General features: G+C 36.1%; 2 protein-coding genes across 5 annotated transcripts in view; one reads left to right on the top strand and one right to left on the bottom strand.

The window, feature by feature from the left end:
• LOC121294112 (astrotactin-1-like) overlaps nucleotides 1–7,167 on the bottom strand; it is a 156,589-nt gene extending 149,422 nt beyond the window's left edge. For 3 of the 4 annotated variants that reach the window (XM_041217683.1, XM_041217685.1, XM_041217686.1), the window contains exon 1: nucleotides 6,537–7,166. In XM_041217683.1, coding sequence (XP_041073617.1) covers nucleotides 6,537–6,843 — 307 coding nt within the window. In that variant the 5' untranslated portion in view covers nucleotides 6,844–7,166. Of the gene's footprint in view, nucleotides 1–6,536 lie in introns of all 4 variants that reach the window. The other variant, XM_041217684.1, reaches the window with a different exon arrangement.
• A 5,236-nt stretch (nucleotides 7,168–12,403) lies between these two features.
• The window catches only part of LOC121330490 (BMP/retinoic acid-inducible neural-specific protein 3-like), a 48,517-nt gene continuing 43,852 nt past the window's right edge, over nucleotides 12,404–17,068 (top strand). The window contains exon 1 of the mRNA XM_041277041.1: nucleotides 12,404–13,199. The gene's annotated coding sequence lies outside the window, so the exon portion shown is untranslated. The remainder of the gene's footprint in view (nucleotides 13,200–17,068) is intronic.

Raw genomic sequence — 17,068 nt, 5'->3', positions numbered from 1 at the left:
TCGCTTTCTCTGCGCTCATACAGTATGTGTGTGTTACACTATATTGCTGTCAAAGACTAGGAACCTTTAAACAGGAAACACTATCCGTAACAATAGGTTCCGCCTATATTGCTACAAAGTGTGCGAATACCCGCTTACACATAGATCAGATGATTTCTGCACTAATACATTTTCATAATGTACTGTATTAAACCGCATGGATTATCAAAACACGAATTACTGAAAGACGGATTAACGGCTGTCTACTGTATTATTACTTGTGCTGGTACTGTACCTTTGTCATACAAAAGCAGTAACAGTACACAAATGCTTTGTGTTTTATAAGGAATTTTGAGTTAAAATTAAAGGGAGGCTCTCAAGTGACAATATATTTTGTTTACAAAGCATGTTCAGCACTGGAGGTATGGTGGTGGTGTCACACCCATCATGCCTGCCCAGTATTTAGCATATACACTACCCAACAAGATTATTAGCAATAACAAGGCAGTACAACTTTGACCCTCCTAAACCACAAACAACATAGATATTAATTTACTCTAGGAGGGATGCCAGACAGTATCTCCAGCTGTGCTGGAAGCAGTTGGCCAGGGATGAAGGCAAGGTTATAAGGTGTTTTTCAACTACAACTACAACTCAGTGGGCTCAGATTATCCTCATACCTCAAGTCTCTGTGACTGTTCAAGTCACCTAATTGTGTCAGCGACTGTGTCTTGCATAAATATATGGTTGGATACATTTCAACACGCTACAATTGGTGTAAAAAAACTGAATGAGCCAGTGTAGCTCATTCCAGATCCAATCAGAAGGAAATGTTAATGTAGAAAACTGTAGCCCACAACTAGATGTCCCTAAAGTTCTTACTTAAATGTATGCATAGTAAAAGACAATGTATGTATTTGTTGGTCACTTGTAAAATATTTGAAAGCTAAAGCAACACCAAACAATTAAAAACTAAAACTGAAAAAAGGAAACATCCCAAGATAATCCCAGTGACAACATTTAGCATTTTTGTTATACCCCAATGGGTGAACCTAAAATCCAAATAATATGTGCCTTTACAGATTGATTGTATGCCAAAGAGTGTTGTACATATTACTGATGGCATGGAGAAGATGCACGCTCTTTAGAGAAATGGCTACCTTTTGAGTGAAGCTGAAGTGACATGCCTGATACACAAGTCTACTACCTCTCACACTGCACATTCAGATTCAGCTGCTCTTCCAGAAGTTAGCTAATTTTTTTATTGCAACTTTTCATCCTTTTTTATTTGCTTTTGGGAATCTTCTTTAGCTGCAGTGCATGGCATGTAATAAATTATCCCTGCTTTAAAACCCTAATTTAATTCCTTGCCTTTCTAGCACCAAAGCTTCAGTTTGCACAGAGATTTCAGGTTCTTTGCCATAATGTTTTTAAGACATTTAAAACATGGAAGATGTTAAGAGAGGCACAAGGGTGCAAAGGTCTAAAAAGGGAATGAAAAGGTGCTGAATAAATCACACATAACCAGCCAGTTACAGCTTTGTTCACACTGAAAGCATAGACTAGAGTAGTGCAGAATATAAGCTTCTATCAACACTATTAAATGGTAGAGCATTCGTATTGCTGTATAAAGAGATCTCTCTTCAGAGCTCCATCTAGAGCCAGCTAAGGTTCCCATGGCAACCAGTCACATGATTTGTGCAAACGAGAGATTTCATACTAACAGGATCTTCAGATCAATTTAAATACCCACTGTGTTATATATTTATTTATTTATTTATTTAAATCTGATTCAGCAGTTGTCACTGGATTTTGTTTGAGGTATGTATACTGATCAGCAAATGTGACGCATAACATATTTACATACCTTATAATACAACATTCTGTTCTGAAGTCATCATGTCATCATCCTCCTAAACTTTTCTTTTGAAAGACAACTTGTTTACAAAAAAAGCTTATTTACAGCACTGCTTTTTCCATCCCGCTGCAGAAGGCCTTGTAGTCCGAAATGTCCTGATATAATTAATTTTTTTATTAATTATTCACATTTTTGTACATTACCTTTTTCTTTTTGATTTTTCACATTATGGTATACAGCGTTTTTCTTTTTTCACAATAATAATTACATATTAATACATTCTTGTACATTCAATTTGAGGTTGAATCCTTTTAAAAGATGCATGTCATTGTGAGACAGTGCCTTGGACCTTGCGTAGGCAGCTCCCTGTTGTATTCATTGAAATCACAAAATCGTTGTCACCTAATAAGAACTGTACTGGATTAGTTAAAAGAGCCGCTCCAATTACCCAGCAAGAAAGAAGTCACTTTAATACAAGATTATTGCATCACATAGTATAAGTCAAGTAATATATTTTACAGCTTTAAAACCTATTGAATTAGTACAGTATTTTTCAGCTCAGATAGGAAAGAGTTCCTATTAAAAAGAGTAAAACAAGCCTTGACAACATTTAACAGGTATCCTGGGACAATGCATGTTTGTATTTCATCTTGGCTTTTACAGTAAACAGGCGTACCAATAAGAAGTTGGGACAAATTCCAAACTGATTGTCTTTAGAGAGACAGGGACATGCACAATGTCTAATTAAATAATCTAATAGGCTCCATTATAAAATATCTCTAAATTTTATTTTTTTTTCAATAAAATACATTTTGTGAATAAATAGAATAGGTGCAAGTCAGGTATTTGCAATGAAAAAGGTCACAGTGGCACTTTTTGAAGTTTCAGTGTAGGCCTGGGTTCAAACAGGAATGCGCCAAATGCCACTGTAGATTTGACAGTACAGATAAAAAATAAAAAGGTATCCATTTAAGGAACAAAAACATCATTTTATAAGACTAACTACCTGCAACTAATTTGTTTCTTATAGTTTTTAAAATATTTCCTGTCACACAAAATGGGGGCAAGCTCTCACTTTAAAATTCAGTACCAGTATATCATTTAAAATTGTTGTTTTATTTTTTTTATTTTTTTTGTAGCACAATATCTTTGATAATTTATAAATAAGTATTCATTTTTATAATGTCATATTTTATTTATATAACAACTGTGCTCTTTTGCATTGGTAATCTCCGGCTGAAACTCTTAAGAATGATTGTTTTGTTTTATTTTGATATCATTTCAAAGCATGCAGATGTAACATAATTGTACTTTCTCAAAAAAAAAAAAAAAAAAAAGTTTTGCCAATTTTTGGTGTTAAATTCGAGGGTTCAACTGAACTGTCCAAACTGCATTGCTATGCAAATTACAGCACAATAACTGTAACACTATATTATTCCTCACAGCACCCCAGGCGGTGCATTATTCCAAAGAAAATATGTTTTATTTTTTAATTTTTTTAATGTAATTTTTGTGAATTAAGGCAAGCTGTATTCGTGAGCAATTTTGTCATTCTTTAAAAAACCTCAGAGCCAGAATTATCTTAAAAAGTTTGGTTTTGGTTTAGTTTTTCTTTATATTAGAAGCGATTTCTTAGAGAACTCAAGGTAAAATCCCAATTTAAATATTCATTAAAATGACTTGTATTGAGAATATTTGATGCACATCACGATTTGTGGTGGATAGTGAGCTACAAATAAACTAAATACTGTTCTTCCTGTTAAGGTGTAAATTATTTCACTTTAAATCTAATGGACTAAATGAGTAATTAATATTACATTTAAAAAAAAGAAGATACAATAAAACAAGTACAGTGGATAGATGGTTAAATCTCAAGTTACTGCAGTATACCATTGTAATAGCACAGTAAATATTGTACCTAAAAGTATGGTAAAAGAATAGAGGTATACTGTAAATGTGCAAATTAACCACTTTTATTGAATTAACGTCAGGGTTAAGGCGTCCCGAATTTGTTCATATCTGTGAAAATATTTTATTGTAGTAGCAGGCATTTTGAAAAAAATAATTAATTGTTCAAAAAATGAATACTTGGTCCATTATGGCTGTATAGAGTATGACGCAGTGTAACTGCTGTAGTACTGGTCAAAAAACAGACCATAGTAGCGACTGAAGACTCACTCACTTGATTGCTTTTTTGGTTAAGAACCTGACTGATAGCGGAGTATTTACCTGATAATTACTTAATAAAATAAACAGAATCATGAATCATGAATTGTTTCTGAGATGCTGTTCTATAACCTACAAACCTGAATTCATTAAAAAAAAAAAATACAGTGAAGGTTAGAATCTTCAAATAAAAAGGCATCTGTTAAACTATTACTATAAACTGTTATGGATGGCATTATAATGCCATGCCAAACAGAATGAATGTAATCATGCTGCAGTTGCCCTCACAACACAAATTCATTGAAACTTGCAAAACGTCACAAAATGCAGTGTGGCAGTTACTTACATAACACCATTTGGGGAATATATTTTTATAACTTCTAATCTTGTTCTTAAACATCTTTCTTGTTTTCAGTTATTGTAAAGGATAAGACACTGACATCAATACTGTGGACAGTACCATTGCCATATTACATACATTCACCTAACTTCTATACCTGAATCGGGACAGAGGGCAGTTACTTCAGAAGGGTCTGGAGTTTAAGGGTGATCAGCCTTTGATGAACGGCAACACTGATATACATGGGAATACCTCAATAGAAAAAAAACTGAGTAAATTTGACCATACCATTTATAATTAGAATATCAGACAAAGCACCTTCGAGTGTGATCTCAGCCGATCTGCAATTCCTAAAGCCAAGTTAGATGGGATGGAAGGTGGCCAAATAATGGGGAGTGTTCTCAACCAATATCCCGGACGGAGGCACTTTGATATCTTTTATGAACAAAAATTGTGTTACATAGTGTAATTATAAAACATTTCAACTAGTGTTCAACAAAAAAGGAAAAATAATAGTTTTATTAGTATTAGTGCAAAGAAAATGCACAGTTTGGTGTGCCACATAGTATAGATTTAAAAATATGTGATTTGGACTAGAATATGTTCAGCAGCTTTCCCCAGTTAGTGAGAGGTCATGTTGAACCCAAAGTGTTAGATTCACAGTAATTCTAACATTTAAAATTAAACACATTTTGACAGAAAAATAAATACATAACTAGCTGTTATTTTCACCTTTCATCCAGTGCCCAATTAAGTAACCTCACTTTCTCTTCCACCCATAATCTTTCTAGTCAGAAAATGTCAAAAGATAACACAGTTTAATATCCTTCACTCAACAAAAAATAATTCCAACTGGCTGAAATGTAGCTGGCTGCAGCGGAAGTCATGCAAAAAGCAAAACTGTCTTTAAAAGGAAGTGACTTCCAGCAGACTACACTGACCAAGTGCTAAATAAGCAAAATATGTGTATACCATTGTAGTATACAAAATAATTCTGAGGCAGAACAGAACAAATATCCTGCCTTTCAGCTGGGGTTCAGTCGTGTGATCTTACTCATGCTGGTTCCAAGTGAGTACATGAGCAGCTCTGTGTAAAACTTACTGTAAATGGACAGGCATTCCGCCATGCGTCAGACCAGGGAGAAAACGACAGGAGAAAACTTACTGGTTTCCAATAAAGTGGCAAAACAGAGTATATATTAGAAAATGTGAGGTCAATAGGCTAGTAATACATGTTTACTATCAAAACTGGAAAAATTGAGGGAACTACTAAACTAGAACGTGTTTGTGTCTTTTGCTAGTAGATGTGTAGAGAAGCATTTTGTTTTACCATTTTGGGTGCTTTTATATTAACACATAGTGTAACATGACCTGAATAAACTGTTGAGGGAAAACAGTAATGTTATAATTTGAATTTAGCCTAATCTTAGCCCAAGTAAACTGACAGGTCCTGAATAGCCTTAATATGGTGCCTTAATCCAGGCATCAGGGAAATATGCTGTATGTTTTATTTATGTATTGACTTATTCATTTACTTTTTAATATTCTAACTTCCTAACTCTTTGGTATGTTTAATGAGATTCATGGAACTGACTTTCAGTCACTGTGGCCTTGGAATAAACTGAGGCAATTGTCAGAGATAAAAAGGCCACCAGTGTCCAAACCTGTAGAAAACCTATGCCAATTAGCCCTGCTCTGTTTACCGTTATTTCTTCTACAGCTTAGTCATGTACCAACTTTTATGCAGGCAGATAAATAAAACACTAATTGTACTGGGCATTGTCATCCAAAGCCTACTCAGTGAAGTCCATTTCAAGTAAATGCAAACAAATTTACATAAAAAGTAATGCAAACACAAAATGCCTTAGTATTTAATAAATTATTTTTTGTTTTATAAGAATCTCATTGGAATTTGTGCAACATGCTTACTGAATATGATTTTCAAACGTGTATTTCTAGTACAAGAAAAAACAATGTGTTTTTGTTAAAACACAAACTCCATATTAATACCGCTACAGGGAAACAAGCATAGTGAATGTTATTGTATGCAGCTCCGGCTCACCTGTCCAAGCTGCAGCTAAAACAATTGACCAGTAGCGTACACAAACAAAATAACAAATATATACACACACTTAGACAGGATGTCTATGTACGTGCAAATGTGAATGAATAAATAACAAAGCAAAAACTCACCCAGCACAAAAAAAGGCAGCTCCGTGTTTTCCAGGTCGTCCACCACCACTATTTCTCCAGGAAAATCGTTCCTGACAGAGAACAGGAGCTTGGGTTCCGAGGCGGACGGGCTGTGCATGATGCTCAAGTCGTTCTCCCTCAAAAACGGCAACGCAGAGACGGTGACGCTCTTCATTTTGCACTCTAGGTCCTGGGACTGGTCTTCCTCTGCTTTCAAAGCGGGGATCCCTGCGAGGATCGTGGCGAATATCCCCAGGAAGCAACCGATTTGTCTCCACCACAGCCACAACTCCATCATCCCAGACATTACGTTGCTTCGGATATTCCCTGACAAAGATGCAACTGCAGTGTGTCGGGGAAGCGAGATAAAGAGGAGAATGATGCTAAAGCACGGGTCTCAGGGTTGCTATCTGTGCAAAATAAACACTGACAGGTTACACGTAGGATGCTTTACTCTGCTATCTTTTTTTTTTTTTTTTTTAATAGATTATTATTGGAAATCTATATGTGTATTTTTTTTAGCAACCAATCTCTTGATAATATATATAGCTCCAGTGAATCCAGTGCCTGTGATATAAGAATGGTGGTGGTCCTCATAAACTGCAGTGCGAGAGGGATGCAGTAACAGGGCGGACAGATAGGCACTACAATGGTATTTTTCAGATAAAAAAACTGGGGTTATTAACTACTGAACACAAAATGTAAAGCTTTTTATACTTTCTGTTTACACTTAAAGGGGAATCAATAAATTAAATATATAGTAGTCATTATTTGATCAACAATACTATATTAATAGTATAGCAATATTTATATATCAATAACACTGCACGTCCTTTTGCACTGGTATATTTGTAATAATCTGCACTCTCCCATTCAGTGGGTTTTCAATCCCTTAAAACCCTGAATATGCACAAGCATAACAAATTGTTAACGAATACAGTATACAGTAAAATGAACTGCCATCACTTTGGTTAACAGACTGCAAGTAAATTGACCTCAGTTTAATTTGCAGGACTGTTTCTTGGTGCTCTCTTTTAAGTGACAAACTGAGCTAAATAGGTCACAGTGAGACATAAACGGAGAGCTTTCGTTGTGCACTGTACTTTATTTCAGTTTTGGAATCCCTTCCCTGCATTTAAATGATCCACAATTTAATATTTTCATAAGCTCATCTGATTCCAGATATCAACACAGTGTGCTAATTTGTTGTTCAGTTTCAGATTTAGAGCGTACTGGTTGTGGTTATATCATTTTAACTTGTGAAACACTGCAGACTGCCAACATCACATTTGTTTATTACATGGCGGTTTTTAAATTAAATATCTAGTTTCCTTTTATGGACATCACAGATACATGTATGTTGATTGTCCAAAGTAGTTATATTTTATATTCATATTGTAAATTGTGATTAAAGAAGTGATTTTTATTTAGATGTTCAATACACTGTGTACAGATTATCAGTTACTGGCCTCTCATAGTGTATTAAGAAATAAGACGCTAATTAAGAACATCTTCACTGAGACAAACTTTTTGGATTAGCCAAGCATGTCACATATTATTAACAAAAATGTCACTAGAGGCCAGGAGGAGAGAAAGCCAAGCTTGTCCTTCTTGTTTAAGACAAAGGAATAGAATAGTTTGTATTCAACTCTGCATAGTCCCGCAATGATGCTAATTAAGGAGTAGGCTTGACAGCACTAATGAATAGAGTTCACTGAAGGTCTGGTACACTGTGAGCAGGGACAACAGTAGACTTCACAGTCCTGCCAATGCATCTTAAACCTGTCCTACATTAAATGCCCTTCGCTGTGTCATAAACTCTTGTGTTGTAAATTTAGTGTGCATAGCTGAGGGACTATATTTGCTATATACTGGTTGGTGACCTGTCCCGATGGACCTACACTGCACTATACCTTAATCCTAAGCCTTTGTCAAAGAGGTATTTGAAATCATGTAGCGGCTTTGTGATTTAGCCTCCAAATTCATTTGTATTTGATTCCCTGGAGGCTGGTGGAGTGAAAGGCTATTGCATTGCCATTCTGCACCTCCAAGTTCTCCTGCTGTATTCTTATACTGTTGCTTTTTCAGTTGTGTTTGTCAGATTATTTATTGCTATAAGGGTCCCCTGTGAAATAAGTCTCAAACAGGGTTGTAGGTAAGGTCTTGTTTGTACAATGCCATGTTTCTTACAATGGGTTCTTCAATATCAGATGGCAAAACCACTCTCCAAAGATCTAGGATTATGTGACTGTCTTGACCAGCTACCAAATCTCATTGAAATTAAAACTTTGCCAACCCAACCACTTTTTGGGGGGGAATTACATCATATATGGGATCCAACTGGGCTATTGACAACTGTACAGTCTATTCTGACCAAAAGGCCTCTGTAGGGAGAGAAATAGCTGTGAAATAAAAATGTGTCACAAGTGAAACCAAATAACATAACATGGGAAAAAAATATACAGCTAACCCTAACTACGACTCTAATAGGTGAACTGTATGCAAGTGGAACAGTTTCAAAACCGTGGTAGATCTACAACACTGCCTCCCTTTATAGCTACATTAACACTGCTAATGTTTTTCCACATGAGCCATGCAATGTCCCCTCTTATTGCTGAAGACAATATAAATAACAAGGTCAAGAAAGAGCAGGTTAATTATATACACTATAGTGACAGCATTAGGACCTCCCACTGCTGTTTAGCTTTTTTTTCAAAAAGAGCACTCTATGTTATAATGTGCAGAGGGTAAATAAAGAAGAAAAATTATCTACATTTTATGAAATTGGTCTGAAAAATATAAATGTGTTTTTATGCATTAACATGACATGTTACTTTCTAATAATCAACCCATTGTTATTTCTGCATAAGGATGACATCCTGTTTTACTCCCTTCTAAGTTATAATGATTCACTATAGTGATGTACAATGAGCAAAGTAAAAAAAAAAAAAGAAAAAAGAAAAGCACAATAAAGAAAAAAGGTTGCAGTGACATTTCATTATTGGAAAACAGTGGTAGGATTATTTAAAGACATCGTAATTCTGAGATCAGCACTCATCTCTGTAATATATAAAAAAGCATAACAATATGCATTTCCAGGTACTGTAACACACAATGAATATGCCTGAACAGCCATAGCTGCTTTTCAAGCAATACGTAGCAACACTGAAGGCATAAGAAAAATAATTTGGAAAGAAAGGACCAGGGGATGGCAGTGGTGAAAAAAAAAAATGGTTTGCCTTGACTGTGCATAGCCATAGAGGGTAAGCAGTGGGTTAATGTATTTGATGATATCAGTGATTAGGACAGTAGACTGAAGGTCAGGAAGAAAGGTATTCTTTACCCCTAATAGGGTAGTTCATCCAGGGCAGACACATTGTAGGTTTGTCAGGCAATATGGGCAATCAACTGCTTTTGCGTCTGTCTGTATTATTGGACTCTAGTCCATTACTTCCAAACCAGCATTCACTGTTTTATCCTTGTCAAAACTAAACGCAGGGTTCAATATGGTGATTCAAGAAAAAAAAAACAGTACTGTAAATGTTGAGCAGATTATTTAAACAATGTTTCATGTTAAATGTATATTTAAAAAATAATGTTTATGTTGCTGTCTAACAAGCATTTTATAAAGGTAAGGACTTGACTTAATGAAGACAATGGCTTATTAAAAGCACAGACATTCATAAAACAAATGTGCCATTCGTATAAAAAAAAAAAAAAAAAAGCCTGTAAAACAGCTCCCTATAAGCCTACATTTCAGGCCACATTTCCTACAGATCTGTGACATCCCCCTCGGTGACACGTGATAAATAAACATGATCTTAGTCCTGTGGTTAACTGAAGAAACATTTGATAACTGGTTCGCTTTGCACAATTGCACAGCCCTGTCTAATGATGCCCTGTTTACTAGCTCGGGGATACAGTTTGAAATTGTAATGGGAGGACGGGGGAGCAAGAGCACTGAACAGTTTTTGTTTGGAAGTAGAAGCTGTAGGAATGTTTTTAAATCATCAACACAGATGGAAGCTCAGTTCAATGTGTCTTCCTAAAGCTCTTAGCTGCATGACCACCTGACACTCCATGTTACCGAGATGGAAGATGGAGTGGGTCCAGGTTGTGCCCTAAAAAGGCTGTGAACTTGTAACCGCGTGGCTCCGATAGACGCGAGCTTCCTCCTGAGAGAACAGCATCTGGCTCTCTTTGATTGGACCATAATACGATAAGAAGTAAAAAGATCAGAGTGGTTCTGTGCCCCAGTGTTTGACCATCTGTGGCTTATTGGTTCTCATTACTGTTTCTAATTTGGGGTGAGCTGGGGAATAGCCAAATGAGGCCTTGAAATGTCATTATGTACTTTCATTGATACCCCAGTGTACTTATTTACATATTAATATTGCTTGACTGCCTTGTGATCTAATCGTGACATTAAAGGCGCAGAAAAACAAGGATACACTTATGTAGTCTGCATATAAATGTTAAAATAGTGTATAGTTATTGACTATACTACATCAATTTTACAAAATTCTAGCTTGTTTGAGTCTCATAAAAATGACACTGTATGGTTCTTCTTTTTGAATCTGTGCACTAATTCACATGGGTGGCACTTATTTTCTCTGTCAATGTTTCAGGATGGAATCTAAACAGAAAATTATTAAATTATGTGTTAAAGAGCCTAGAGCCTATTTGTTGTTCTTTAAAAAAAAAAAAAAAAAAAAAATATATATATATATATATATATATATATATATATATATATATATATATATATATATATATATATATATATATATATATTACATGGTTTCGTAGGAAGAAAAACAAAAAATCTACAAAAATGAGTTCATCCCATTGAGGGGTGTTTTGTCCTTGTGAAAGCCACGGAATTACAACATTAGTTTTTGTTCCAAGCTGAAAATCTGGAAAGAAAATACTATAGGTTTAGCTGCATTTTTCAAACTAACCTGAAAATAAAAAAGTGCATGTAGTTAGTTGTGGAATGAAGAGAAGACAACAGTCCCAAAATAATGCTCAAATGTGTTAAACCATGTCATAGCCATTGACCTCATTCACAATTAAATGATCATCACACATATTTAGGTAGTGTGAATAGAGTATTATATGGAGAGAATAGATGGTCATGTAGGTAAAAGAGAGCTGATAATTGAAGTGGCAAACAGTTCATTATATGTAACTGAGTATTAAGAAGAGTGCAAGGTGCCCAGCATAAGTAGCTAGTCAGCATGATAAAAACACAAAGCTGTGAGAGGTAGGTTAGCTATCCTTAAAGAGACAGCAAGAAAAAAATAGCAACAACATGAGGATAATTATCCAAGGACACTCAATAAGGGCAAAAAACCCTTGACCTGGCAATTTTCTGAATACAACAAAACAGCTTTTAATTTACAGGTTAAACAGAGAGATAATTGTCCATCAATAAACAAGAGATGTCAATACAAATCTTGTTTGCCAGCTTTCACTACAACTCTGCAGCAGCCAACTGGCTAAAACACAGGAGCTTTATCTAGCCTTCATTATCGAGCCTGTCCCTCCAGGCAGTAAAAACACACCACCCACCAGCTTTCAAACCCGCCTTTACAGAGCCAGCAACCAATCACATGTGGGGAGGGGTGTGGTTTCAGGAATCAATTGGATGAGTATTGTTGAAAAGAAAAGACATACTTTCCTGAAAGATACTCTGAGGCTGTGCTTGTGTGTGAATCACTGAACTACAGCACAGTGCTTGAAAGTGCATGGTGCCTGGTACAGAGGCTTCACAAGGGACTTTTCTGTGAAGACAGGAGATGCTCAAAGTGGATGTCATGCTCTGATTCCAAGGTGTGTGTGTGTGTGTGTTTTTTTTTTTTTTTTTTTTATTAAGGGATCAAGAGAATACAAATAGTCTGGATTGATATCCTCATGCTACTTAAGGATACTTTCTTTTTTTCCTGGAGGATATCATTGATTTTTTAAAGATATACTATTTATGGTAAACGATTTCTAGCGCTACCTGAACTGGGGTCCGAGTTGTGTTAAATGGAGGTTCAACAGTTTTGATAGTCTTGAACTGGAAACAGATTACCTGTTCAACATGAAGCTATCTACTAATTCAGAAAACCAAAGTCTGCATTAGCTGTCAAGCAGGGACAATGATCTTACCAGGTTCCACTAGCTTAAATTCCAATGACAATGACTGGATTACAGCATCCAGATCTTTACAGTTTGCAGCGCAGCAATATCAGGTGATGCGCAGAAGTAGCAGCATTCCAAGTGAGCATTAAGTCGACACGCAGTCAAATATTTCTAGTTGTGACTGAACAAACAACTTGGTGGAGTTCTGAAAACCAGCCCCACTGGTGTACCATCCTCTTGAGACTCGGTTTAGTCTCTACTAGTACCAACTGGACTTGTATTGTTACTGATAGTGACACAGAAATCAAGCTGTCACAGGTGCCTTTAGTGCATGATTGAAGGCATATGATCTTGAAATGATCTTTACTTTCTTCCTAGAGACAGCTGTTATTTAAACTTTCCTCTGTCTTTGCCTGAGTTTGGTGGAAATATTTTCTCCACTTACCTTCCTGAAGCTGAGGAAGAAATAGCCTGCATTTTTATTGAAGATATTCTGAAACCAAACAAAATCAAAAGTGCGGCACACTGGGGCTTGTAAGTATAACCTGATTTCTTTGAATTTCTGTGCCTGGCAGGGGGGAGTTGGAAATTAATACTTAGCAGTATTTTGTTCCAGCATTTGTAGGCATTTTTTATTATTATTTTTTGCAGTTTTGTGTGATCATGTTTCTGTGGGTTTTCTTTTAATAGAGATGTATTTCCCCACTTGCATTAGCTCCAAAAAAAAAAAAAAAAAAAAAATATATATATATATATATATATATATATATATATATATATATATATATATATATATATATATATATTATATATATCAGAAATTTTACAAATCTCTTAAAATGTCTTTCACTGTTTAAAAATGCATGCTGTCAATAACAATGATTTACATTTAATTATAGAGATTATTTTTCTAGCTAGTTCATATTGTATAACATGTCGCAAAGTTTTGCATTGAGAAAAAACAAATTAGGTTCAGCATGGAGCTTTATGGAATGCATAGTGCAGCAGAAGGAGAATGGATTTTATAAATCCTCTGAACTGTACTCATGGGGTCTTTGTTATCTATTTTGTTTGTGTTTGCTCTTATGAGAGACGACCGCTTGAAATACCAAAATATGATGACTTCATCCTCAAGGGAGCACATCTAAGATTAACAATAAACTAAACTACTGCTACTGTATAGCTTCTTTGCTGAATATCTTGGGCATTTGCCTGGTAGAGCTATGCAGGCTTGCCAGATGAGTAGAACATGTAGGAATTTATTTTAAAATATCCCTACTTACCAGGAAGCATTGGCAGCACTCCCACTTGATCAGTGAAATTCCTTCTGGTCTGTGTGTGCCGTGGAGTTCTTGATCAAAACTATGTATTAATATTTTTTACAGAAAATAAAACCTTTTTCTAAACCTAAAGAAAAACACTATTTGTAAAGCAGTGCCTGACTTTTATTCTAACGGGGGGGGGGGGGAAGCAGATATTTGATGGTAAAAAAAACATATGCACAATACATATTTTGTAGTAACAAACTGTAATTGTAATTATACTATATTTAAATAGTAGTTACATAATTAGATGCATCAGGACCATTTAAGGTGATACAGTATTTTTTAGTTTTGGTTATTGTAGTAATTAGCAATACAGCAATTTACTTTTTTTGAAGGAAAGAGCGTGTTTCTAAAGAAAGTCAATTCATGGATTTTTTTTTCTATCCCTGTCACTCAGATGACCAACGCTTGGGTACAGTGTAGCAGTACATTATCTCATCTTTGATATCTAAACGAATCTGGAAGGGAGGATATGGTCACCTAAATATGCCCCGCTTCACCACAGAGGGCACTGCATGCTTCTCTCCGTCAGTGATGATAGAAGATGGCACTGAATTAACAGCTTGATTAAGGTGCTTTCCAGGTCAGAAGTAAAACACTGGCGTAATTCACCTCAAGCACCATGAATAATATTAGAAATAGAATGTGATGTCACAATTAGTCAGTAAAGGCTTCTCGCATCCCTCAGACCTGATTCATTTAAACTTACTTACAACTCTTTGGTCATTATTGTGTTTATTATTGTTGGATTAAAACATATACACATGTCCTCTACAAAACTGTCATTAAAATGCCTTTGAGAGATATTTTACAGCACCTTTGTTGAAGGTGAAACTTATTACTGGTCAATGTAGACAATATAGAATAACAAGTAAAATTAAGTGTCCTCTAAGTAGTGAGGAAATTGGGAATCACAGACTGTTATAGTATAAAGTTACAGTATTTCTGTACATTTTAATGTAATCATGTTGGTACCTAGAGCTCCATTTTGATCACATAAAGCAGTTTTGTTGATTTTAGTTGAATAACAAAGAAAATTCAATTTGTGATTACAATATGCACTTCAATCAACCAGTAATTATATTAAGTGGTTTTCACTGGTCTTATCGCCATCCAATGGGGATTTGCCCAAAACAAGGAATGCATTTCTAGACTTCCATATATGCAAGCTATTGATGTCAGAATTCAAAGATGATGCTTGTCAAGGTATGTGGGATTCAGTTGTTGCTTACGTACGTATACCACTGTTAAAAAAAAAAAAAAAAAAAAAAAAAACATTTAAATAATTTAAAAACAGGAATATTCATCTATAGAGAAAATCCCAAATAATATGTTTAAGGCAACATGTATTTCGGTTTCAAATCCAGACAGATGAGGGAGCTCAATTTAATGGTGTCAAAATAAAATAACATATTGGAAAGGCAATAATGTTTAGGGTTCAGAAATGTCTGCAGAGCCAGAATGATTGTGCTAAATGCAGCAGAAGATCAGCGCATGACAAATCTGCAGTAATAACGTATTTAATAGGTAGAATTAAAATATTAAAATCCTATCCTGTTAAAACATCTGTTACAGCAGCATGTTTAGGCACACACTAACTGCCAATGAAAGCCAGGGTCAATGGTTACATTTACATAGCCGCTGAGGTAAGAAATCTTAGCAAAATGAAGCAAGACTTCTACTGTGCTGTCCCTTGAATGTAATTGTCGCTATTGACTGCACACATGTGCTGAGGCAATGAGCAGACTTGGTTCGAATGTAAAAAAATGTAAATGACTCATGCTGCGAACTATACTGGCAGAAAATTATTCTAAATATTCAATCATTAATCATGTATAGGGGCTTAGCTAGGAATAGATTTTTACTGTGGCAAAAATCTAATTTGTGTCTAAATAAAACAAATTTAAAAAATCTGACATATCCTATTCATAAAGCCTGGAGACTATTAATGCAAACTGTTAAAGATATGTGATATTAAAAGGACAAGAAGAATTGAACTTATAAATATGAGTAAGTAGAAGGGTTTATACCTTCAGTGAGACATGCGTTTGGTTCACTGCTCCCGAAGTTAATGCTGAAACTGGTGACACTGATGCTATAACTGGAACAGGTAAGACTGGTGCTGACACTGCTGGGACTGGTGCTGACACTGCTGGGACTGGTAAGACTGGTGCTGGTAAGACTGGTGCTGACACTGCTGGGACTGGTAAGAGTGGTGCTGACACTGCTGGGACTGGTGCTGACACTGCTGGGACTGGTGCGACTGGTGCTGACACTGCTGGGACTGGTGCGACTGGTGCTGACACTGCTGGGACTGGTGCGACTGGTGCTGACACTGCTGGGACTGGTGCTGACACTGCTGGGACTGGTAAGACTGGTGCTGACACTGCTGGGACTGGTAAGACTGGTGCTGACACTGCTGGGACTGGTGCTGACACTGCTGGGACTGGTAAGACTGGTGCTGACACTGCTGGGACTGGTGCGACTGGTGCTGACACTGCTGGGACGGGTAAGAGTGGTGCTGACACTGCTGGGACTGGTGCTGACACTGCTGGGACTGGTAAGAGTGGTGCTGACACTGCTGGAACTGGTTAGAGTGGTGCTGACACTGCTTGGACTGGTAAGACTGGTGCAGACACTGCTGGGACTGGTTAGAATGATGCTGACAATGTTGGGACTAGTAAGACTGGTGTTGACACTGCTGGGACTGGTTAGAATGATGCTGACAATGTTGGGACTAGTAAGACTGGTGTTGACACTGCTGGGACTGGTAAGACTGGTGCTGACACCGTTGGGACTGGTGTTGCTACTGCTGGGACTTGTAAGATGGCTGATACTATAGCTAAGACTGATTGGACTGCTGAGACTGTATGATGCTTCAGTATCCAACGCATTGTTACCACTGAACAAGCTGTTTAAAGAGGCTGAAAATGATAAAAAAAAATAATAATAATAATCATCGGTATTAAAAGAGTACTTCCTTGGATTTTTTTTATCTAACGAAAATATTAGGAAAATAACTTTTTTCTGTTGCCAAACAGTGAACTTATAAATAGAATTACCTTCAATTCTTCTAAC

The sequence above is a fragment of the Polyodon spathula genome, chromosome 18 (assembly GCF_017654505.1).
Source record: "Polyodon spathula isolate WHYD16114869_AA chromosome 18, ASM1765450v1, whole genome shotgun sequence".
Lineage (NCBI taxonomy): Eukaryota > Metazoa > Chordata > Actinopteri > Acipenseriformes > Polyodontidae > Polyodon > Polyodon spathula.
Note: the sequence above shows the minus strand (reverse complement) of the source record. Positions and strands in the feature narration are given on the sequence as shown.